The 25,420-nt window shown below is 39.1% G+C and overlaps 1 protein-coding gene and 1 long non-coding RNA gene across 3 annotated transcripts in view; both read right to left on the reverse strand.

Annotated features, from left to right (window-relative positions):
• The window catches only part of gdap2 (ganglioside induced differentiation associated protein 2), a 51,158-nt gene that overhangs the window by 25,471 nt on the left and 267 nt on the right, over positions 1 to 25,420 (reverse strand). For both annotated transcript variants that reach the window (XM_057852331.1, XM_057852330.1), the window contains exons 2-7: positions 24,934 to 25,143; positions 12,216 to 12,355; positions 11,976 to 12,129; positions 7,553 to 7,641; positions 7,207 to 7,283; positions 5,069 to 5,228 (exon numbers count right to left, since the gene is read on the reverse strand). In XM_057852331.1, the coding sequence (XP_057708314.1) occupies positions 5,069 to 5,228; positions 7,207 to 7,283; positions 7,553 to 7,641; positions 11,976 to 12,129; positions 12,216 to 12,355; positions 24,934 to 25,124 (811 nt within the window). In that variant the 5' untranslated portion in view covers positions 25,125 to 25,143. The remainder of the gene's footprint in view (positions 1 to 5,068; positions 5,229 to 7,206; positions 7,284 to 7,552; positions 7,642 to 11,975; positions 12,130 to 12,215; positions 12,356 to 24,933; positions 25,144 to 25,420) is intronic.
• On the reverse strand, positions 16,999 to 24,907 carry LOC130926965 (uncharacterized). The gene is made up of 3 exons (XR_009066319.1): positions 18,858 to 24,907; positions 17,384 to 17,479; positions 16,999 to 17,298 (listed from the first exon to the last, which is right to left on the reverse strand). It is a non-coding gene; the product is annotated as an uncharacterized LOC130926965 (long non-coding RNA).

The raw sequence follows: 25,420 nt of genomic DNA on the forward strand, positions 1-25,420 counted from the left end.
AAATATATCTAAGCTAATGGATCACAAAAAATTACACCAAGTAGCACCTCAAAGCATATCTAGCTCTCCAAGTACCACGATCAGGGACAACATTATCCCACTCTCCCATTGACGGTGCTAGATTTGACTGGGAGGGTTGGCAGCAATATAAAAAACATGTTGTTGTTGTTGTTGTTTTTTTTTAGATCGACCTACTGTCCACTTTATAAATATGAAAAATGAGTTTGTTTATTCAAGGTACAATAAATTACATGTCATCAACATTCATGCAGGCTGCCCTGTTGTTCTCTCCCTCTGTAAGCAAACTAGCTTTTTGCTGGAAGTAGTACTCGCACTTAGACGGTGTAGACAATTGTGATTCACAATACTGCATATTACTGGTGTCAACAATAATTGATGTGGCGATGCATCCCGATGCGGGGCATGGACGATTCGATTCGATGCGGGCAATAAGCCGAATCGATTCAGCGCATTTTATAATATATAAGACTAATAGCCTAGATCTTGAGCCCGAACCCGACCCAACCCGACCCGAATTTCAGGCCGAGTCGGGCCCAAAATGTCAATGATTTATGTTCGGGCCGGACTTCTCGCTCGCTTTTTAAATGTTTTTTCTTTATAAATATATATTTGTAAACTAAAACGATGAATAGGTGTTAAACTAAGGAATATTTGTTATAAAAATAAATAAATTGGATAAAACAGAGACAAAGCGCTTTGGTAATCCCAAACATGAGCCGCAGCAGAGCCAGTGCATTTTTTGCGCACATGAACGCCGTGGCCCCGCCCTCCTTTTAATCTTCCCCTCGCGCTTTGGCCTCTCCGCGAATCTGCAACTGCATCCTCGTATTTCCTTTTCGAATTTCGATATACAGCAGCAAGAGGTGAAAAGCTAACTAAAGACGGGGGGATTGAAAAGGCAAGAATCCACGAGTGGTGTGTGGAAAGGATTGAAATCGATAGTGGAAGATGCTACAGAAAACCGTGTTGGCCTTGCCGAATGCAACAAATGTGGCGCTTTGTTCTCGTACGAGAGCAGAAACACTGGCACCTTGACGCTGAGCAGGCATTTTAAAAACTGTACTGGCCTAAAAGATGATATTAGTCAAACATCGTTATTATCATTTGTTTCGAGGGCTGCACCTCTTCGTGATAAGCAGGACATCGTGGTGTTCCTTTAAATGTTATTATTTATTTTGTTTCAGTGCTCCTTAAAGGCAGGTTGTTCTTTTGTGTGTTCTGATGCGAGTCATTAAAATAAAAGATTTTGTATATGCTGCTATTCCTCTCATGGTCATAGAGGCGCGTAGTGAGCAAAATATCCCACACAGAAATATATTTAACAAACCTTTCCAGCGTTATTTCGTTGTGTAAATGCATTTATAATGATCAGGAAACTAGGTAGACTATTTAAACATTAAGAAAACTTCTGCCAACTCGAAGAAATTAAAATAAATGTCTATTGCATTTTGCCGAGGAAATGACGCATGAACTATCCACCTGATAGAACAGACACAAAAATATAAAATATATAAATATTTATTGAATATGCATCTTACAGTCTTGTTTAACTGGGAGAATTTGTTACAAAAGACGGGCTTTAATTTGTTATCATTATGCACATGGCATCGTCGCAAAAAACGCAACCACGCATCGCATCCCCGCATTTCCTCCCCCACCTGAGTCCTCACAAATAAAACGGGCTCGGGCCTACGAATAAAACGTACATTTTCGGGGGGGGGGGGGGGGGGGGGGTTCCGGGCGCGAGCCTACAAATAAAAAGTAAAATTTCGGGGTTTTTTCGGGCTCGGGCATACAAATAAAAAATAAAATTTCGGGTTTTTTCGGGCCCGGGCCTGCAAGGTAAGTTAATTGCTTGGGCCGGGTCAGGCTTTAAAATGCTCTGGCCGGGCCGGGTCGGGTCGGGCTGGTTTTTTAAGCCCGAACTAGGCTCTAATATAAGTACGTTCAAAAATCTTCCCTGCGCAATTCCGTTTGATGCAACGGATTTGGTTTCCCCATTTGTATTATTATTCTCATGTTTACCTGTAGAGGAAGCTACTTTACATTCAAAGCAATGCAGGGGGGACGAGGAACCCAAATCCGCTTCCTCACCGGAGTAACGTCACAGACATGCGCAGTTGCAATCGAGAGAGCAGAGAAATAGGACATAACATAACAATGGCTGAAGTGGAGAAAGAGGGAGTGCTACTGTGTATAAAAAAAAGAGAAAGCCCTGGTCTCATTCAAAGCACAAATTAAATGCTGTGATCTTTTTTTTTAAATAATATATATATATATATATATATATATATATATATATATATATATATATATATATATATATATATATGTGTATATGTATATATCTGGAAGTATACTATTTTCATTTAACTTCAACCAGGAGTGACACAAGAGCCAGTAAAAAGTTGTTTAATATCTGACCGCTTGTGTTGCCTCATGATTCACGAAAAATATGCTTTGATTTAGAATTTTAATGCATCCCAGGCTTTACTGCATCGGGATGACTGCATATTTTGGCATCAGAGGCATAGGTTTGGTCTCTACATTGCTAGGGACGATATAACAGCAGAACCTGCATGAACACTTTTTGCTGAGGACGGACATTAATAAGACCAAACAGATTGGGTGAACTGGAGTCAGGGCTACATTTATCACGAATATGAGCCTAATTCATTGAGAGGCTAAATGATCAATGCAAAATAAATTTGTATTGACTTAATTTTTATATGTATTGGTTCAGGTGATACATCGCTTGATTCAAACCTTTGTTTTGAAAAACTACTAACGAAACATTTTGAGAACTTCCAGAATAAATGTCTGGAAATTGCAATTTCTGAACATAACTTAAATGATATTAACATACACAATAAATATAAACTTGTAAATAATAACTATCCAGGAATGCAAAAAAAAAAAAAAAATTATCCTAAGACCAGTTAACATTGTCCAAATAAAGAAATCAAATATAACTGAAAAAATGATTCAAATAAAAACGGAGCCTTCTTTACTGTAAAACATTACTGCTTTTGTCCTCAAGCACCAACAAACTCAACAAAAAAAAAATTAAAGCTCCTTTGGCTGGCTTTAACAACACATAAATAAAATAACAATGAAAATTGGGGAGAAGGGGGTAAACTTCAGTTCACTACATTTCTCACTGTTTAATTAACGTTAACAGTAGAAAACACATGCAGGAGAACACTTCTCTCTAAGGAGCTTCCTACTCGAGTTTTGCAGGTTAGCAAATTCACACAGTTTAATGTCATGCTAACTCTAATGCAGGTCATACTTTCAGTAGCAAAAATAGTTGTGTGTTCCCCACCTCCACCACATTAACGTCTTTTTACATTACTTAAAGTAGCTGCTGCTGCTACTGGCTGGGAAAAAAAAAAAAAAACTTCCAATTTCCTCGTCTTCAAAAGGGGAGGAGGAGGCGGCATGTTGTCGACATGTTGTATTTCAGTAAGTGCGTGTGTGTGTGTTGGTGAGGGGGTGGTACATTTGAGGGAAAAAAAGGACTGGCACATTCAGCAAGTGAAAAGGGGTGAATGTCAGTCTGAACATAATGAAAATAATTCACTTAATAATGGTAAGGTCAAATCTATCCTTACAACATATCGGAAGACAATCTAAATTACCTATACAACTAAAGTCATTATATAATACAAATAATGTTGCTTAAAAGTTGGATGGGACAATTTGAGCATCCTGAAAAGTTGGAAGTGTTATGTCCCTACCGTCTCTATGCAAACCTGCGCCCTTGTTTGACATCGATCTAGTTGAAGTGACAACATGGCCAGTATTGCCGAGAGATAAGATACATACTATTTAACATTTAAGGTAAATTGCTAATTCGATTGCTGAATCTCATCATTTTCTTGACCTTTAAAGGGGAAGTTAAACATTTTTTACATTAGGCTTAATTTTCAAGTTAACGGGGGTTTAATTACTGTAGTCGGTAGAGTTAGTTTCAACAAATTCTGTGAAATTTGTTAGTTATTTGTTAGTTGCAGGGCTCCAGAGTGGCTAAGCTAGCTCCAGTCAATGGTGCTTGCTATCATGTCAATAAAACATAACATATGCATATATGAGAATCACTGATGACCCATGCAATCAATAGTGTTGGCTATGTTTTAGGGATAAAGTTATTAGAACTTACCATTGCATGTCAATAATTGTAGTATGAACAGCAACATTTGTAATGCAGCAGCTCTGCAGGGAACAGGCTGTCTAGGCAAGCAGGGCTGAGTGATATCACATTGCTTGATTTCACCCCTATTTTTTTGGGTGGGAACGAAAGGGACTCCACATCCCCCAAATCAATCACCCTGACGCACTGTACAGTTCATTTGACCATGTTAGATTTGTTAATATCTTTTTTTACTGGCATGCTAGAAACCACTATTGACTCGCGCTAGCTTAGCCACTTCGGAGTCCTGCAACTAACAAGTAACTAACAAACTGCACAGAATTTGAAACCAACTCTACAGACTATTTAAACCACCGCTAACTCGAAAATTAAGCCTAACGCAAATAATTCTGAACTTGTTTATGATTATTTATATGTTGTAATCTTATAGCAGCTGCGGAGTGGGGATCAACATTTTCATTTGTCCCGATAAAGTTTCTGGAAAAATATATTTATTTTTGTTTCTTTAATCATGACAGGCGTAAGTACGATGTATGCAAACTACACAGGTCACATTGAATTAGGAGTCTATCCTGAATATTGCTAAAAATGGATGATCATGGTCTTGAACCCTAAAGTCACAAGTCGATAAAGGAATTTCAGTGGATAACTGAAATGGTAGTATTTTATCCCAGATTTTTTTTTTTTTTTTTGCGCTAAATTTTACAGCATAAGAGTCCATTGAATAATTTGATGTAAATGTATTTTCAACCACTTGTGTAGTTAAATGTGGAATATCCGTAAATTGTCAGTTCGGTTATATTGGTTATGATTTGTTCTAGTTATTTTTTAATGATCAATACAATTGTTCAGGTTCACCCTAATGACGTGACCAGTAAATGACAAATATTTTACCTTCCAGGCTTCCCGGTTTCTCAGCGATTCGGATCTGCCTCTCGGGCACCACAGGCTCACCCTCGGAATTTCCAATGTCGGCCGGTACGAGGGGAAGGCACAACCTCTCCTCCTCCTCAGAGCGAGGATAGTAGAGTGGAAGCAATTTCATGTACACCGCCTGCAGAATATTATGCACAAACACAACATGTAAGACTGCTATCATCAGGGGCGCGTATAGGGGTGAAAAGTGATAATGATTCTAAGGGCCCATGCCCTGATGGAGCCCGCAAAGAAAATTAGAACATTAGGTAATCGTTTGCCAAATTAAATATTAATCATTATTATTTTAATAGGAATAAAACGAAGGGTTTCTTTTTCTTGTTGTGTTTTTGCGAAAAGTAAACACCCAGAGGGCATATGTATTGCCACCCCTCCTCCCCAATCCCTGTATTTTCATTAAATGGTTTGATATGCCCTTCCTTCGATCAGACCGGGAGCAGCAGTGGGTGAGCATTTACACCAGTCAATGACTCGGAGTGCGCGGTACTGCAGAAATGTTTTCCTTTAACCAAAAATCGGGTTATCAAAAGAGGAAGGAAAAGAAAGCAAAACAGGAGAGGGGTAGAAAAGGCCAACAGGATTTGACAAACTACTTCACAAGGGAAGGTTTGTGTCTTGTGTAAGTGTAGTGCTGGAAATTAACCTGTTATCTTAGCCCACTCCAACCCATCTGGAACCTCACAACGTCTATTACAAAGCTCCGAGGCGAGGTCCCAGCTCACTCCGTAAGAAATATGGGATTTCCCCGGGCTTAATGAGCAACATTCGCTTATTCAAAAACATGAGTTCCAAATAATGACGGCATTTTTTGGTATCCTACAGATGTTGAAAGTTGGTGTGGAAATTTTTTTTTTTTTTTTTTAATCGGCTTGAATCCAGTTTGTCAAGAAATTATTGAATTTAGTTTGTCATCATTTGAATTTAGTTTGTTAACAAGGAACCTCGCTTCGGAGCTGTAGCAAATAGTGGAAATCACGAGGTTCCAGATGGGGCTAAGCCTACTCCATAATGAAATACTGTAATTGATTGCTAGCTAGTGTTTGCTCCACTTTTAGCTTACATTTAATCAGTACAGCAGGCAAACCCTTAGCAAGCTCTTCATACTAAAATAGTTGTCTCTGCCCTTGCACTCCTCTTGCTGCGTCTGGCTCAGCAGGCCGGGTCTCCTGATCCCCTTTATGAGCCAGCCTCATCTTTCCTCACAACTGAAGGAGGTGAGGAATTCATTTGAACACTGCCACACCACACATAAAATATCAGTGGTTAAGGGTAAACCCCTTATCTACACAGCTGTGAGAGAATATGTATATTAAGTATAATATAGCATAGAATATATAGAATAATATAGAAGATGTTGTTATATGTGTCATTGTATGTACACTATAGAGCCAGGACCATCTTCATTTTTGTCAGGGAGAAGTGTAGAGAGCCAAAAAGACAGTGCTACTGGCACTGGCTCCACAGATGACAGACTTTAATGATTTGATCAGTGACTTTGCTAGCAAGAAGGCTGGGCGCTGGGCTCTTGGTGAGTAAGGCTGAGCAAGGGACCATGGATTATGCAGTGACAGCTGTTAAATGTATTTTGCTACATTAGATCAATACACTTGCTACAGTATTTATACAAGGTGAAAAAATCTGATGCTCGCTTTGTTACATCATTCTAAAGATGATGTTATTTTAATTGGGGTTAAAATATACTCTAGCATAGTTAAGTTAAAACATAACAACAACAACAAAAAATCTAAGTCATTCATTACTGTATTTGCTTTGAGAATATTTCTGATAAAAATATAGATTGTAAAAGATGGCCTTCAGTACATTTCTTATAGATGATATCAGTCTATTCATTATTGCTCTATACGCTGTATGTTTACATAAATATATTTTCATCTCAAATTAATGCAGAATATGCACAAATTAGTGTATAAAGATTCACCAGAATGCAGGAAATTACGTAATTGATACTCTAAATGTGTGTGTGTGTCCAGGCACTGGTGGTGGGGCCCAAAGTGATATCTTTTCAAGGGGCCCAAAATCCCTGGCAACGCCCCTGGCTATCACATAGGTTGCAGATGGAACAAAATCAGACAAACCTCTTCTGTATCAGACACAGCAAATACTACTGCCTCTATGCTGCTTCCATGCTTCTCCAGGAATCTACGGACTGTTCCTGTGAAGACATGAGTAAATATAAGAAGAAGTTTTTTCCATGTAAATTGTATTGCTTACTCGATCAACAATGAATTTTAATGATAACATGAAATATGTATAAGCGGTGCTCTTCTCTTAGCTTTAATTTGATGTAACATTTGTCAATTTCCCTCCACCCAATCCCAAAGCTCAACCTTTATGCACTAGATATGCAAAATATTGTAATTTTGGGCCTGGCATCAAAGTTAATAGAATTGCTTGTACAGTACTGTATTTCGTTTGACTTACGGAATGCGATGTGTGTGGCGTCCTCCAGGGGGTATCCTCGTTTGGCGGTGCTCACCACACAGAAACCAATTGATGCCATCGACTGTTCCCTTGTTTTTAAGAGACAATCATGTAAGCAGCGCTCTTTCATAAGCATTATAACTTGTAGTCCAGGGAACAACTGAAATAAATATGTCCTTTAATCTCATTAATTTTGGACATGGAATTATAAACTGTATGGTCGCAGCGCACCTCACTTGACATAATTTCAACCAGAACCAAATCTGTAGCAAGATCGAGTGTATGTATGGCTTACTTTAACTTTTTTTTTTTTTTAAATTAAATTTTTTTAAAAAAATTTTTAATCAAAGGAGTAAGAGAAGAACAAAATCCACAGTTGGTTGTTTTTTAAATAAAGTGCAAGACAAACCATATGTGAATCTTACATCAAGTGCATCCCAGCAGAAAGAATATTGCTTAACAATTTTGAAAAAAAAAATTAACAGAATTTCAAATGTAATAGTGAAGAAAAATCAGCAATAAAAGCCAATATTTCCAGGAAGGGGGCGAAAAAGCATTTTCAGACTTTTTTCTAAACGCCAGTACTCTTTTAGCCAGTGAAATACGAGTTTTTCAGAATGTCTCGCTTACTCGCATTGCCTAGCCACTATAGTATGCGTGTAGGCCTGTCGTGATACCAAATTTTAGTAGGCAATAAAGTGGGGAGAACAAGTATTTGATACACTGCCAATGGGAAAACCTATTGGCAGTGTATCAAATACTTGTTCTCCCCACTGTATACTGTCTCAAATTATTGCTGATATGCGATATTATTGACAATTTTTTAAACCAATTCAACCACTAATGTAGTGACATCTTAGTAAATCACCCATTCACATGCAATAAATTGTTATTTTTAAATAAAACACAAACTATACTAAAAATAATAAATATTAAAAAAAAAAAAAAAACACGCAGACAATGCATAACGGCTCATTTGAAAGCTAAGTACTGAATATGAAATAGATGAGAAACCCAATGCCATTTTTGTTCTCTGCCAATTAGGCCATCACACAGTATTTGATCTAAAATGACACTCATCTTGTCCTGCAAAGTGCACATGTTAGCAAATTGAAGCCAAATTATCCATTGCAAATCAGATTTTTCATAGAGGGTGTCATTTTAAAACTATTCTTAGTGTAGAATCTGAAGTATGACAGATTAACTCCAGAAATCGGTATTTATATGTTGAACGTGACGTATTTATATTTTGAAATGTTCACCAGAAGTACGTTCACTAAACCGCTAACCATAAGCTTTACACTCCCTAAAAAAGGGCAATTCTCTTTTCGTCATGGAAGTGGTGTCAGTAATAGATTTTTTTTCTTCATTTTTTTCATTTGCAAATGCTGTTAACCAGCGATTTTTCATGTTGAAAGTGTCACCCTTTAGCCGCAATTTTGCGTTTTGGAGAAGACTGTTAATGTTTTATAGCAGGCTAAAGTGTTTAGTACATTGTCTTTTTTATCATGAGCCTCAATGTAGCAATGCTAACGTTAAACAATGTTTTCTTTAGATGTGTCCTTATTTTGTATGTCTGAACTTTAATTCTATAGTGTGTTGGAGATCAATAAACCTCTTTGAAAGGGACTGGATTCTCATATGCCATCAACACACACGTGTGCTGAGTGCTCTCAGCACAAACACCCACCCACAAATGCATGCACGCATGCACATGGCGATAAATTGCAGCCGTGAAAATTATTGCCCTCATTTTTATTTACCGTGCGATAAATGGACTTATTGCATATCGCGACGGGCTTATGTGTGCGTCTATTGTAGGCATTGACTATCCATTGTAGTATGTGCGTCTATTGGAGAAACAAGCTTTGATGGATCCAGGAAGTGAAGTGAGTCGCACACGGAGAAAGGAGAAGGACAGGGACAGATTGTGCAGGTACAGAAAGTACTAAGAATGTGTTCCTATTTTTTTTTAGCTACGTTTTATCAGAGCCATGTAGAAAGAGAGTTGTGACACTCTCTGATCTCGCCACGGGTTTTCATGTAGTTCATTTAGGCGTGAGTAGTTCCAACCACAAGCAGCGCTGTAATGGTTTTCTATGGAAATGACAGCGGTGATTGCGATATTTATGGGAAAATGGATAAAATCACATATCTATGTACTTGTTTGATTATGTCATTGCATTATAACTAGAGGTGGGAATCTTTGGGCACCTAATGATTCGATTACGATTCAGAGGCTACGATTCGATTATAAATTATATAATTGATGACACCTACCAACCCCCCAAACTATTAGCTGCTTGTAATGTTTCGTACATTAGTTACAAAACTTGTACAAAAAGCCTCTCAGGCTTAAATAAATGACTATTTCAGTATCAAGTTAACAGTTCAAAACAGTAAATAAAATACTCAAGTCCCCATTCTGAATCAGCAGCTTTAAACTACATTCAATTAATTTATTGTTGTGAATCAACCGTTAAAGTTGTTAAAATTGCTCCCGTTTTCCATAATTTCCCTTCTGTCTACTTTCGACGTGTGAAAGTTTTAAAACTGTTTTAAAGATAGATTCAAGTCAAGATTTTGCCGATTCAGGAGTATTTTAGATAAAAAGTTAATTAAGTTCGCTTAGAAGGTTCGCTACAACAGCCTTCTCGGGAAGTCTTCTGCTTTAAGATGGCGGCTGTTTACTAATGCCGGCAAATCTGTCATTTTGCATATAGTTTTCTGTATATGTGCTGCCAACGCCGTCGAGCCTGTCATTTTGCATTTAGTTCTATATAAATATGATATCTATTATCTACCGTAGCATTATGTGGGCGTAGTTGGGAGCGGCTGTCGGCAGCAGTCAGGTATTTTTGTTTTTGTTTTTTTTCAATCTAGCGGCATGAGTTGAGCCAGAGTCGTGAGTTTAGCATTGACATTACCCGGGTACTGACAAGAATTATGTTTACTCTCGGGACGTTCCTCATTGCGTCCTGAAGACCGCGCTGACTGTGTTTTAGTTCCGTTTTACTTGACATATTTCAATCGGATATTTGAATGTTTGTGAATTGTTGTCGAATCTTCCACGGCCGAATCGCGAATAATCTAAGAATCGAAAATTTCGCACACCTCTAATTATAACATTTTTGTAAAGGCTAGTTTTACATTTGGAGTGAAAACTACAGTGTATCACAAAAGTGAGTACACCCTCCGCATTTCTGCAGATATTTAAGTGTATCTTTTTATAGGACAACACTGACAAAATGACACTTTGACACAATGAAAAGTAGTCAGTGTGCAGCTCATATAATAGAGTTCATTTATTTTCCCCTCAAAATAACTCAGAATATAGCCATTAATATCTAAACCCCTGGCAACAAAAGTGAGTAAACCACTTTGAAAAAACGTACATCCGTAAATGTCCAAATTGAGTACTACTTGTCATTTTCCCTCCAAAATGTCATGTGACTCGTTACAGGAGTGCTGTCAGTATTGCTGCAGAGATCGAAGAGGTGGTGGGTCAGCCTGTTAGTGCTCAGACCATACGCCGCACTCTACATCAAATTGGTGTGCATGGCTGTCACCCCAGGAGGAAGCCTCTTCTGAAGACGGTACACAAGAAAGCCCGCCCGTTTCATCAGACCATAGGACATGGTTCCAGTAATCCATGTGCTTTGTTGACGTCTTCAGCAAACTGTTTGCGGGCTTTCTTGTGTACTAATATGCTTCTCCAAAACGCAATACAAACGGACACTTACGACACCGATTAGCATAACATCTCATGAACAAATAATACAATTGGCTGCATTTACTCACTTCTGACGGAAGCACACTGGGTCTATCAACACACACGACTAAATCACTGGCGCGCGGGCGAAGCCTCACATTACACACAAACAAGGACCCAAACGGGATTGCTCATAGCTGCCGGCAAAAATCGATTATCAAATTTGTTGTCAACTAATTTATGAATCAATGGTAGTTGTTGCAGCCTTATTATATATAGACTTTTATGTTACCGTCTTGTGTTAGCTCATGTCCACTATCTGCTAAATGTTGTTAGTGCTTTATGTGTGTTATGTTGTAGTTTTTACATCAGCAGTCAAAGTTAATTTTTTGGGGGCAAAAGTTCATTTCAGAAAATGAGATATGACATTTATTACCTTCTACTGTATGTACCTTTGACTAATAGTTTTATTTGTCTAATGTCTAATTTTGTAGAGGAAAAAACATATTCTTTTTTGTTTAATGTGTGTCAACAAAATATGAGCAATAAATCATCTTCTGTATCCCAATTCATTATTGGTCATTTAAAATTGAAAACAAGCCTTTATCCATTGTTCTATTATTTTGAACACAAAAGAGACAGATTTTAAAGAATTAAGAAAAATCACATCTAAAGCATCATGGCTAATGATGGTTTGATCGGGGATCTTACGTGGCCAACTGCAGGATGTTTCTGTAACAGCTGTATAGCGAGCTCTCTGCCGCTGTTCGGTACTTGGCTTTGTACTTTGGTCCGACTGTGTGTATGATGAACCTCGCTGCCAGGTTGAAGCCTTTTGTATGCTTCGCCTCTCCTGTGCGACATCCTGCACAGGAAGCACACAGACAAGTAAGATGTTGTGTTTCACTGACAGATAATTTTTATACAAATAAGAAAAAAACTTGTTTTCACCTTTAAGTTTGAGTAGCTCGTCTTTTAGCTCGGGCCCTGCCAGCTGATGGATGCGCTCCGATATAGGGTTCTTGTCATTAAGAAGTTCATTGCTGGTGTTAGTGATGGCGGTACAGTTCAGCAGTGCTACGTCGCCATTGCTGTAGATAAGAAGATATCGATGCAAATTTTGAGCTTCCAAAGTAGTATCAGAACCTGGACATCGTCAGTTAAGCCCCCGTTGTATAAGATGTAATTTACCACTGCTCGTCTGTTCTCTATAAATGGCACCGAAACAGGTGTCCGTCCGGCATATGATTTCCTTTTGTGGTAGCCTATGTCTGCTTGTGGGTTCTAAAAATGCCTGGCTGGGTGTATGAAATTGAATGCCTGGCACTTGTTAACACCAGTGTTGTTAATCTTACTTAAAAAAAAAAATTAATGACAGTTACAAATTACTTCAGTAACTCAGTTACCTGAATGTTAGAGTAATTAGTTACTTGGCAAAGTAACTGGTGATAATTTTCATGTTTTTTTATTTTTCCTCAAGAAAACTTCCTCAAAAAAAAAAAAAAAAAAAAAAAAAAACATAGGTCACATTATGTGAAGTTTAAAAGGTTTTTGGGACAATTGACCCTAGCCCAATTTTTTACCCCAATTTACCCTTTACCCTGAATCAACCGTTAACTCATTCACTCCCAGCCTTTTTCACCGGAGCAAGGCCCTTCGCTCCTGCATTTTACTGGATTTTGACTGATTTTGCCAGGCCCATACAAAATTCTGTTCTATTGCTATATAAACATGGAACCCAGCAAAAGAAAGATTAGACTCTCTTCCTTCAGCAGAAAAAAGTTAGTTCATATCTTTTTCCATTCTTTAGAAATCAGCATTAGAAAATAGCTTAGGTTGAGCAATTTTCCAATTTCTGATGAATAAACGGAAAAATTGAGCTTTTGGTGAAAGCATACATTTCAAACATACTGTAACTTTGACTTATACACAGCTATTTTTTCCTTTAGTTACATCCCAAACATCTGAATAATGTTTTCCTTTACAAAATAAGATAAACAACAAGACAAATAGAGCTTTTGATAGCAAAGTAAGAATTTATTTACACATAACTAACTTTTTTTGAGTCTCTGCGGGCTCTGCTCACGAGCAGCACGGACTCAAAGACATCGTCCACTGCACTAGTGGTCCCACTCGTTCTGCTCGGTCGTCCTGCGTCTGGCATCCCGGGCATCCTACCAGTTGTTCTGCTCGATTGTCCGCCGCCTGGCATCCATTCGGTCGTCTTCTGCCGGTGCCCGGCCGTGCAGCTTGGTCGTTCGTTGCCGTTCATTCGGGTTGCGGGTCTTACCAAATGCGCTACTGCCCTTCAATGGCCAGTTATAGCTTTAAATGGATTTTCAGCTTTGTGCTTTGGAGCTAAATTGAGAGATGTCTTTTTTGAAAAAAAAAAAACGTAAAAGATGTATTTGGGACACTGAAACAATTAAAAATAGAACGTATTTATACGTTTTTGGGAGCAACTGAGTTAAAAGTTGTTAAAATTGCTCCCATTTTTGCATTAGTGCCCTATAAGTATAACAGCATTTACCATTTACCATTCTGTCTACTTTTGACATGTGTAAGTTTTAAAACTGGTTCATCATTTAAAGATAGATTCAAGTCAAGATTTTGCCGATTTAGGAGTATTTTAGATAAAAAGTTACTTAGGTTTGCTAGGAAGATTCTCTACAACAGAGCCTTCCTAAGAAGTCTATTGCTTTAAGATGGCGGCTGTTTACTAAAGGGGGAGTTCAGAATATTTGACATCAGGCTTAATCTTCGAGTGGGGGAGGGGGGGTTAATTAGTCAGTGGAGTTGATTTCAAAATATTCCGTATCGTTTGTTAGTCTTCTATTATTTTTCAGGGCTCCGGAGTGGCTATGCTAATGCAAGTCAATATGGCCAATTAGCATACTAACTAAAACATAGATATGCACGCAGGAGAATCATCGATGATGCATGCAATCAATAGTGTTGGCTATGTTTTCAGGATAAAGTTATTAAAACTTACCATTGCATGTCAATAACTGCAGTAAGAACAGCAACATTAGTAACTCAATTGCTTTGCAGAGATGAGAACAAGCTGGCTGGGTAAGCTGGGCGGAGGGATATCACATCGGTCTTTTCACCGCTTTTTTTTTTTTTGTGTGTGTGTGGCAACGAAGCGACTTCCCGCCCCCAAAATGCAGGGAAGAATTGGAGCTGAACAGTTTTCAGGAACTCAATAAACCGTTGCAAGTGAACACCAAGACTTTTTACCACTTCTCAACAAAGGTGTTCTTGAAACTTTTTTTCTTCATAGACAAGACCAACTGGGAAAAAAAAAAGCTATCAATGAGGTAAGTGGATTCCTGCATGCTTTATTTTGCCATTGGGCGAATATTCGTATACTCTAAGCTTAGTTCTACTTCAGGAAAGCAGCTATATCATAACAGCAGTAATGCATTGTGAGTGTAAAAGCATTGCCAATATAAAAAGCAGTAGGAGTATGGCAACTATTTACAAGAATGTGCCTAAATCATCACGCAATATGTCAAAAATTAAAAACATTATAAAACTCTGACATAGGCAAATGTGTTGAACATAACTTCAAGTATTATTTCATGTATTTAAATTGCCAGTGATGGTCACCTTTGAGCACTTGATTTAAAAACTTGAAGTTATGTAATATGCAGACTATAAGCCGCTACTTTTTTCCCCTCATTTTGAATCCTGCTGCATATTGTAGAGTGCTGCTTATTTGTTGGGAATATTGAACGTGTCCAAGCTAGAGTTCTGTAACTTTTTTAAATAATATATATACTTTTGATCTATCACATGATGATTTTGGCACTTTCTTTTTTAATCACCCTGTATTATGGTTTTGTTGTTTTTGGCAACTCCAATTGGTGGCACATAGGGTTGTTCTTGAGTGGGCGTTAAAAGGCAAACATCTGGGAAGAGGCCAGCGACGTGTTCTTCCATCTTGTGTCGTCTCCTGAATCCGTGACAAGTGCACTTCTGTCAGTGGGAACTACAATGGTTTTAGGGAAACTGAAGATGCTCTGCAATTGTTCTAAGTACAACTCCTACAAACCCAGAAACTTTTGAAAACCTTCACATTTCACAAATAAGACAATATGTGTGTTTTTTAATTATTATAGTACATTCAAAAATACAGTGGGGAGAACAAGTATTTGATACACTGCCGATTTTGCTGGTTTTCCCACTTGCAAGCCATGTAGAGGTCGGTAATTTGTATCATAAGTTCTCTTCAACTGTGAGGGACAGAATCTAATACAAAAATCCAGAAAATCACATTGTATAATTTTTAAATAATAAATTTGTATTTAACTGCATGAAATAAGTATTTGATACATTACCAACTAGTAAATATTTCGGCTCTTAGTTCTTTTTTAAGAACCCCTCCTGTTCTCCACTCATTACCGGAAGTAACTGCACCTGTCTGAACTTGTTACCTGTATAAAAGACACCTGTTCACATGCTCAAACAAACAAACTCTAACCTCTCCACAATGGCCAAGACCAAAGAGCTGTGTAAGGACATCAGGGATAAAATAATAGACCTGCACAAGGCTGGGATGGGCTACAGGAAAATAAGCAAGCAACTTGGTGAGAAGGTAACAACTGTTGGAGCGATTATTAGAAAATGGAAGAAGTTCAAGTTGACGGTCAATCTGCCTCGTTCTGGGGCTCCATGCAAGAACTCACCTCGTGGGGCATCACTGATCATGAGGAAGGTGAGGGATCAGCCCAGAACTACACGGCAGGACCTGGTCAATGACCTGAAGAGAGCTGGAACCACAGTCTCGAAGAAAACCATCGGAAACACATTACGCCGTCATGGATTAAAATCCTACAGCGCATGCAAGGTCCCGCTGCTGAAGCCAGTGCATGTCCAGACACGTCTGAAGTTCGCCACTGACCATCTGGATGATCAAGAGGCGCAATGGGAGAAAGGTCATGTGGTCGGATGAGACCAAAATTGAACTTTTTGGTCTAAACTCGGCTCGTCGAGTTTTGAGGAAAAAGAAGGATGAGTACAACCCCAAGAACACCATCCCAACCGTGAAACATGGAGGAGGAAACATTTTTTGGGGCTGCTCCTCTGCCAAGGGTACAGGACGACTGCACCGTATTGAGGGGAGGATGGATGGGGCTATGTATCGCCAGATCTTGGCTGACAACCTCCTTCCTTCAGTGAGAGCCCTGAAGATGGGTCGTGGATGGGTCTTCCGGCATGACAACGACCCAAAGCACACAGCCAAGGCAACTAAAGAGTGGCTCCGTAAGAAGCATCTTAAGGTCCTGGAGTGGCCTAGCCAGTCACCAGATCTGAACCCGATAGAAAATCTATGAAGGGAGCTGAAAGTCCGTGTTGCCCGGCAGCAGCCCCGAAACCTGAAGGCTCTGGAGAAGATCTGCATGGAGGGGTGGGCCAAAATCCCTGCTGCAGTGTGTGCAAACCTTGTCAAGGACTACAGGAAAAGTTTTGTATCTGTAATAGCAAACAAAGGTTTCTGTACCAAATATTAAGTTTGATTTTTGTGATGTATCAAATACTTATTTCATGCAATTAAATGCAAATTTATTATTTAGTGAATGAATGAAAAATCATACAATGTGATTTTCTGGGTTTTTGTATTAGATTCTGTCCCTCACAGTTGAAGAGAACTTATGATACAAATTACAGACCTCTACATGCTTTGCAAGTGGGAAAACCAGCAAAATCGGCAGTGTATCAAATACTACGTTCTCCCCATTGTATCTATTAAAAAAAAGGAAAATGTCAGCCTACTTATTTTTTAAATCTACTGACATGTAAAATGACTTTCTTTATCAGGCCTTTTGATGCCTGCAATGGTTTGGAGAATTGAAGTTCGAGGCTTGAAATAAAAGTCTGGATCAGCAAACTTCACTGATGAATCCTGCAGTCTTTCCAGGACATGCGCCACCAAATTCTGTCAGAATGTCTGCGTTGTTGGCTCGTAACTCCTCCAGGCAACCCATCTTTTTCGTTTGCTTTGGAAACTCCAAGCTGTATCTCAAAGTCCCTAATAGAGTAAATTTGATTGAGATATGTACACATAAGAAGGGTCGAGTGCAATTGTTAAAGGGACAAATGTTGAAAGAGCCTACCACCAGCATTCCTCGCTTGCTGGCGTCCTTGCCTTCATGGAGTTGAAAACAAAGTGGAGCCTCTTTCTGGGTATACCTTCAGGATCAACAGGTCACCTAGAGATCACAGTAAAAAGTAGCTTGTTAGATTTGTCATGATAATATGCATGTGTTGTAGACACAATCGCACCACGGAATAAGGTAAACCATAATATCTAAAAAACTTATCCAGGATTGTCATGTTCATAAAAAAAGTTTTAGAATTTATTGATTTTTTAAATCGTATTTAGGAGCGTTGTTCAACGCTTTCCCAAAGACCAACTCGGAGATTACTTCTTGGTTTATTCCTTTATTACAAGCTAGTTAGGTGTCACTTATCTAAGGACATAGAAACGTAACAGTTATCACTCAGCGTACGCTCAAAAGTTTTCTTCTCAATTTTTCATGAAAGTGATAAAGTATTCTAATATCCCCCAGTTCACTCACAATCCTTACTATAAATAACCCTTCAATAACTGATTGCGTGAGGTGTCTGGGGCGAATAGTGAAGGATAAAGAAATATTGTATGATTGACATATTACTTATTTACATACTACCGACTACGAGTACCAATGAGGAAGAGTCAGAGTACGTGTCTGTGTGTGGGGTTGTGCAAAAAACGGTGGTTGCTCACGCACATAACCTACGCACCATTCATAAACCGAATCCCAACCCGAAGTGGAATGATTTACTGCATTCAGGATGGTGATCTGGAAGTTGACTGTAATAGTCTGTTCCCCTTGTGTGTGTGTGCGTGTGAGTGATAGGCCTGAACGATATTGGAAAAAACTACTGCTGCGATTTTTTGGGGGTTTGCAATATTATATTGCGATATTAAAAAAAAAAAAAATATATATATATATATATATTTTTTTTTTTTTAAAGACATTTTTACTAGATGACTTGAATAGCTGTTTGGAAAGACTTTGGATGACTCATCATGACCACAGTGTACAGTATTCCATCGTTTTTTGCGGTTAATAGGGACCAGAACCCGCCGCGATAAGTGAAAAACCGCAAAGTTTAAACGATATATCGTTCAGGCTTAGTGAGTGAACACAACTCCATTCCAAATGAATACGGGAGTTGGGAGGTAGCGTCCGAGCTCCCGGTGCTTTATTGTGCTGCACTGTCGCATCACAAAATGAATCAGAGTGAAAAGATGATGCCTTCGAAAGTGGAAACAACACAACCAGCGCTCACCAAACGACGGACTGACAAAAATACTACAAAAATGGCCGCCACAGTACTTCCTTCCTGTCAAACGGCTGTTAAAATAATAGCACGAAGGAAAAATGCACTTCGTGAGATATTGGACAGCACATTGACCATTGTTTCCAATTTAAAAACGCTAACCATAAATATGTATGGTGTTAGTTACAAGCCTCACTAACGCGAGCTGCGATATTGAGGTGTGCATGCGATATACTTTCATATATGAAAATAATTTTTTACCTGTTTATCAGAAGCTCTTGAAGACGTTTGGACAGTCGAAGGCACAGCATTTGGTTGCAGGAGAGGATACCGATGAAAATGCGCGCCGCAAATACTCCAAAGCAGTACTTTTTCCACCGGTGTGTGTGTATGTCATATCCAGCAGAGTAACCAGTTTTTATATAGTTCCTCGTTCTTCACAGGCAAGCGGTGGAAACTTTCCTTTGTCCATTTCTTCTGTATGTTTCCACAGCTTCTAAAAGCACATTTCACCATGTTGACGTCCTTCCGTGAACACGCTGCATAGCAGACTGAAGTGAAGACGAGTGGCCATAGCACTACCCTCTATTGTGGTGCCATTACGCATATGGAAAAATAGTCCTGCTGAATTAAATGAATTACGACAGTTTGGTGAGACATGCAGCGGGTTTTTGAACATTGAGCTGCGTTTTGAATTTATTTGACTATGTTAGAGCTGTGAATATCGGTGTTTATTAGCATGCTAATTGGCCATATTGACTTTCATTAGCATAATAACTGAGGAACCCTGAAAATAATAAAAGACTAACAAACGATACGGAATTTTTTCAATCATCTCCACTGACTAATTAACCCCCCCTTAAATCGAAGATTAAGCCTGATGTCAAAAATTCTGAACTTACGCTTTTACTAACCCATCTAGTTCCTATACTGTACATGTTGCTAACGCCGCCGTGTCTGTCATGTCGCATCTAGTTCTATATATATGTGATATCTACCACATCTACCATATCAAGTGGGCGTAGTTTGTAGGCTATCGGCTATAGTCAGGTACAGTATTATCGGAGCCACTTAGCATCGTGTTTGCTCAGCATCACAACTTTTTCGCCTCCTCCCCACTCCTGCTCTGCTCTGTCGTCTCGGTGAGTCCGTCTCCCTCAGCCTTTTCTCGCGTCATTCAACCAATATAGTAACGCATGGTAACGCACGTCTTTCCATCCTCAGTAACGGTAACGGCGTTGCCAAGATGCAAAAAGTAATTAATTAGATTACTCACTACTGAAAAATATAACGCCGTTAGCAACGCTGTAATATTGTAACACCGTTATTAACAACACTGGTTAACACTAACAGTCTGTTGTTTTAAAAGCAATGGTGAGTGTCCAAGAATTTTTCATACATCAGTGCGTGGCATGATATTTTAATTGCGTTAATGATGATAGTCTTCTCCATAACAAGGTGCAAAATGTTAGAATAATCAATTTCAGGGGTGGTTGAACCCACACACGGCAATGGCACTGGTAATATTTTTCAGTGTAAAAATCAAAGAGACAAATGCCAGATCTAATGTTACGGATACTCAATGTGCATATTTTAAAGTGGGCACGGGTCAACGAGGTGAGTGACTCCTTTGGGGCACGTTGGTCAAGTTAGCATATCAGGAATGTGAGCAATCCCTATGAGCAAACACAGGAGAGTTGCGACCACAAAGAGGTGTTCACATTGATTCAGCAGCAGACGCATCATGTGATCTTTCACATAGAGGAATTATGATGTGGACTCACCACAGAATACAATTCAGTATTTGTTTGACAAGAGTTGATGGGAAACATTATCTTTTTTATCTTGCAGGTTGGTACGTAAGGCAGTAAGAAGTTTAGTTCATTAGTTTGAAGTAGCACTGTACAACATGAAAAAATAAACCTATCCTGAAATGGGCCATTTTATATCACGATATCAAAATTCAATGATATAACACATTTTTAATTATTTGATGAAAAATTATACAACAAATAAGACCGTTTTTACCTCACTTACTTTAATTTACTACATAATTTGACACCATTTGCTTTTCTGTTTGAGCAAGTAAAAATGTTTTTTTTTTTTTTTTTTTTAATCTGATGATTGTGTTGCTGTTTTTGTTATGTCAAGTTTTGCAAGACATTTTAGAGATGTAGCATGTGGCCTTGTTCATTCTCATGTTAAAGCTATCCAGCTGTCCAGTTTGTAAACAGTCATGTCACCATCTTTCCGTGGAGTGATAAGGCTTATCAGGATTTGAGTTGTTACAGTTTTTTGGGCTATTTACTTTATAAATTGACATATAACCATTGATTTGTTAAGTATGTAGTGTTTGTTTTTTTCCCGGGACAAGAACTAGTTTGCTATACAGGCTGAAGGCTGCGATGAAGTGCATGCGTACCCTCCATTGGCTAACTCTTAATAAACAGGCAAACATAAGTCTGTAAAAGCGTACCGCACAAATGCTATTTCTAGACTGCAAAGCTGCATGACGTCATCATCATAAACTGGAAGAGGGCCAACATAGAAGCGCGCTCGCATACAACCCATGCTTGTACTAGAGATGTCCCGATCAGATATTTGGATTGGATCGGACGCCGATATGGGCAAAAAAATGTGCATCGGTATCGGATCGACCGACACGGAAAAATTCCGATCCAGTTTTTTGAAAATCCGGTCCGGGTTTTCCAGCGCACCGATATACATAATCCATTCCAGTTTTTGCTTTGGTTTCCCTAAAATCCGGTCCGCATTTTACGGCACACCTTCAACACACTACGTTACCGTCTCCCAATTTACCGAGAGACTTTGTCGGTAAAAATGTCAGCTGTGTGGGATCATTTCACCTTAAAGGACGACAAAGACGAAGAGGCAGAGTGCAACATATGCCACAAAGTCAAGCGTGGTGGTAAAGCTGTAAGAAGTTTTAATACAACCAACCTAATCAAGCATTTAGCGACATACCACCACAAACAATATAAGGAGTATGTTATGAAAACCGAAGACAAAAAGAAAGGTCCTACGCAACTAACACTGGCAGAAACTTTTGCTATGCGTGACAAACTGGCACTCGACAGTCCCAAAGCCCAGGGAATAACAAGAGTCATTGCAAGAATTCATTGCAAGAAGAAGAATTAAGAATTCATTCTGGATGACGAGGCATTATCTCTCGTGAGTATAGACGCACCATCCAACACATTATGCTGCATTCCAGAGAAGTGGGAAGTCGGATTTATCCCACTCGGATGGTACCAGTTCCGACCTCAAAGCGTTCCAAGCAAATGTAAACAACAAAGATGGCTGATCGCGACGAGGTGTTTTTTATTTTGGCCATCCAAAGACATTTTGACCTCCAGTGAACCTGCCTTCCTATAAGCGATCAAATAGTAGAGGAAAAACGACGGCTGCGTTACAGCCCACACTGTAAACTGCCTTTTTTTTAGTTACAATTCCTTTGCTGATCGTCAATATAAAAACATAGCACAACAAAGATAATTCACTGTATGAGGAAAAAAAAATACATGGCGTCTCAAATAAACTTGATTTACTTCATTATTGTGTTATCATTCGTTTTCTTGAGCGCCATTTTGTCCAGTGACGTCAGATTGAAACAACTTGGAAGTCGGGGTAGTTATTTTTTCTCCGACTTCGCGACTTGGACGTCCCAGTTCGAGTGGTGTTCCAATGATATTTTCCTAGTCGGAGGTCGGAAAAGTCCGACATCCCACTTTTCTGGAACGCAGCATTAGAACCACGGTACAACATGCCCAGACGTCATTACATCCTTGAGCGATTCTGCCGTGGAAGATTCGAGAACGATTCACAAACATCCAAATTCCGATTATTGAAATATGTCAAGTAAAGCGGAACTAATACACAGCGGGGTCTTCGGGACGCAATGAGAAACGGACTGCATTGTGTCCCGAGAGTAAACATCATGATTGTCTAAAAGATATATGTATGTAGAACTGGATGCACAATGACAGACTCGATAGCGTTAGCAACACATGCATTGAAAACTTGCCGGCGTTAGTAAACAGCCGCCATCTTAAAGCAGGAGACTTCCCTTGTAGGCTGTTGTATTGAACCTTCCAAGCGAACCTAATTAACTTTTTATCTAAAATACTCCTAAATCGGCAAAATCTTGACTTGAATCTATCTTCAAAACAGTTTTAAAACTTTCACATGTCAAAAGTAGACAGAAGGGAAATTATGGAATAACGGGAGCAATTTTAACAACTTTAACAGTTGATTCGGAAAATTAAATTAATTGAATGTAGTTTAAAGCTGCTGAGACAGAATGAGGACTTGAGTAGTTTATTTACTGTTTTAAAATGTTAACTTGAAACTGAAATAGTCGTTTATTTAAACCTGAGAGGCTTTTTATACATTTTTTGTAACTAATGCACGAAACATTAAAAGCATCTAATAGCTTGGGGGATTTGTGGGATTTTCCACTGACAGTTTACAATATTATTTGCACGTTTTACTGACTGACTATGCCATTTCTGTTTGTTATTTATAATCTTTTGTGTTTGTCACTGAATAAACAGGTCAGTTTCTTGTTACCAACCATTGTGTGTTACTCAAACTCACCTAATTCAGCTGGCTAGTTGTTATCAAGAGTACTAAAACCCTTATCAACATGAGTCTGACAACTAAGTAAGGAGGCTAAATAACTTTAATACATGCTCAGATAGGCCGGTATCGGTATCGGCCATTATCGGTAGCGGATCGGAAGTGCAAAACAATATCGGTATCGGATCGGAAGTGCAAAAACCTGGATCGGGACATCCCTAGCTTGTACTGCTTGTTGTCTACCGGTAATCTTTCAAAAAAGAACATGCCGAGTAAACACTGCCGCTATTGTACTTGTAAAATCGATTGTAGTCATTACGACCGTCCACATATGAAGGATGTTTTCTTCATACGTTTCCCAAAGCCAAAAACTCAGAGGGAAAAAACGTGAACATTGGATCAACTTGTGCGGACTTCCAAAAGACCAGTTTAATGCCAGCAAGGTGAAGCCATTCACCTTCATATACAGTAAACATTTTGTTGGGGCTGATCCATTGCCTACCACAGCGTGCCCCAAAGAGGTAAGCCATTTTGATATTTTTACTTATTTTTTAGCGTGGTGTTTTGCCGTGCTGCTCCTGTCTGAAAATGAATGACCGGGAAAAAATATATATATATTTTTATGTCACAACAGTCATGTAGGCCTATTTTTTCTAAAATACGGATATTTAAATAAATTAGCCATGTTTGGCCTTGGTCTTTTTGTAGTAAGCCTGTTCATGCCTACAGGTAGGCTCCAGATTTAACAGCTTTACCTTTTACCCTGTGGTTCTTTACCTGGTCTCATCTGACCAAAGCACACGGTTCCAGTTGAAGCCTAGGACTGTGTGTATTTTTGTGTGAGACCAAGATTGAGCTTTTTGGCAACAAACACTCTAAGTGGGTCTGGCGTGCCACGAAAGATGCGCATGCTGAAAGGCACCTCAGACCCACTGTGAAGTATGGGGGTGCGTCAGTGATACTGTGGGGCTGTTTCGCTTCCAAAGGCCCTGGGAACCTTGTTAGGGTGCATGGCATCATGAATGGTTTGAAATACCAGGACATTTTAAATCAAAATCTGTTGCTCTCTGCCCGAAAGCGGAAGATGGGTCGTCACTGGGTCTTTCAGGAAGACAATGACCCTATACATATGGCCAAATCTACTCAGAAATGGTTCACCAGACACAAAATCAAGCTCCTCCCATGGCCATCTCAGTCCCCAGACCTTGTTTTGTTGGCAAAAGGGGGTTGTACAAAGTATTAACACCAGGGGTGCTAATAATTGTGACACACATTATTTGATGTCAAATATTTTTTTCTTTATGTGGGATTTTTTCCCCACTGAATGAATGCACTTGTATGGAAGGTTGGATTTTTCTCATTTTTTCCATTAAGGTCCCATATTATTTGAATTTTAAAAAAATTATTAAAAAACTAAAAAAACACATCTTTTTCAGGGGTGCCAATAATTATGGAGGGCACTGTACATCTTGCATAAAGGACAAATGCGAGTTTGACCCCCTTAGCAACAGTTACTAATGTCATGAGTAATAATGAGCAAATGTGACTTGTTACGTGCGGTACGCTATTAATTAATCAACCCTGATACAAATATATAAATTCAAAGCGTATACATCCTTATACCTACCAAAATTCTGTGTGATCTCACAAAAAATGATGGTGCACACACCAACTAAAAACAGCACATGAATGGCGACTTGACAGTCCTTCAGCCGGTAATACTGTAGTTAAAACTTACAAGAGGATGATTTTGCGGTTGATGTCAGGCCTGAAGGGGAAGGGCGAGGGGAAGGATTGCTGGCTGAGCAGGCTGTCACTCAGATCATGCGGAATGCACTCTCCATCCTCTCCCAGCTGCTGCCACGTGGGGAGGGTCTGGATGTCCACAAACTGGGAGCGAGCACCCAGGGGATCCATCCCCACGGGCATTCCAGGTTTAAGCCTGCAACTGCGGATGATTGATTTGTCAGGTCACTGAAGTTGGAAAATCTCTTCCCGAACATCCCTCAAAATGCTTTTTTCTTATGATTAGTATTTTTTCTCTGTATACGATATTTACACATTACAAATGACCCATCTCATGAAAAGGAATCATTTAGCCATTTTGTATGAAGTTGCAACCATGCTTTGCCTAAATAATGACGGATATATTGTGTTCAGGGTCTGTTCCTGTGAGCCATCTTTAAAAATATTTTCTTTCAGCCACCACCACTTTTGATAAAGCG

Source organism: Corythoichthys intestinalis, chromosome 12, assembly GCF_030265065.1.
Source record: "Corythoichthys intestinalis isolate RoL2023-P3 chromosome 12, ASM3026506v1, whole genome shotgun sequence".
In the NCBI taxonomy this organism is placed as follows: domain Eukaryota; kingdom Metazoa; phylum Chordata; class Actinopteri; order Syngnathiformes; family Syngnathidae; genus Corythoichthys; species Corythoichthys intestinalis.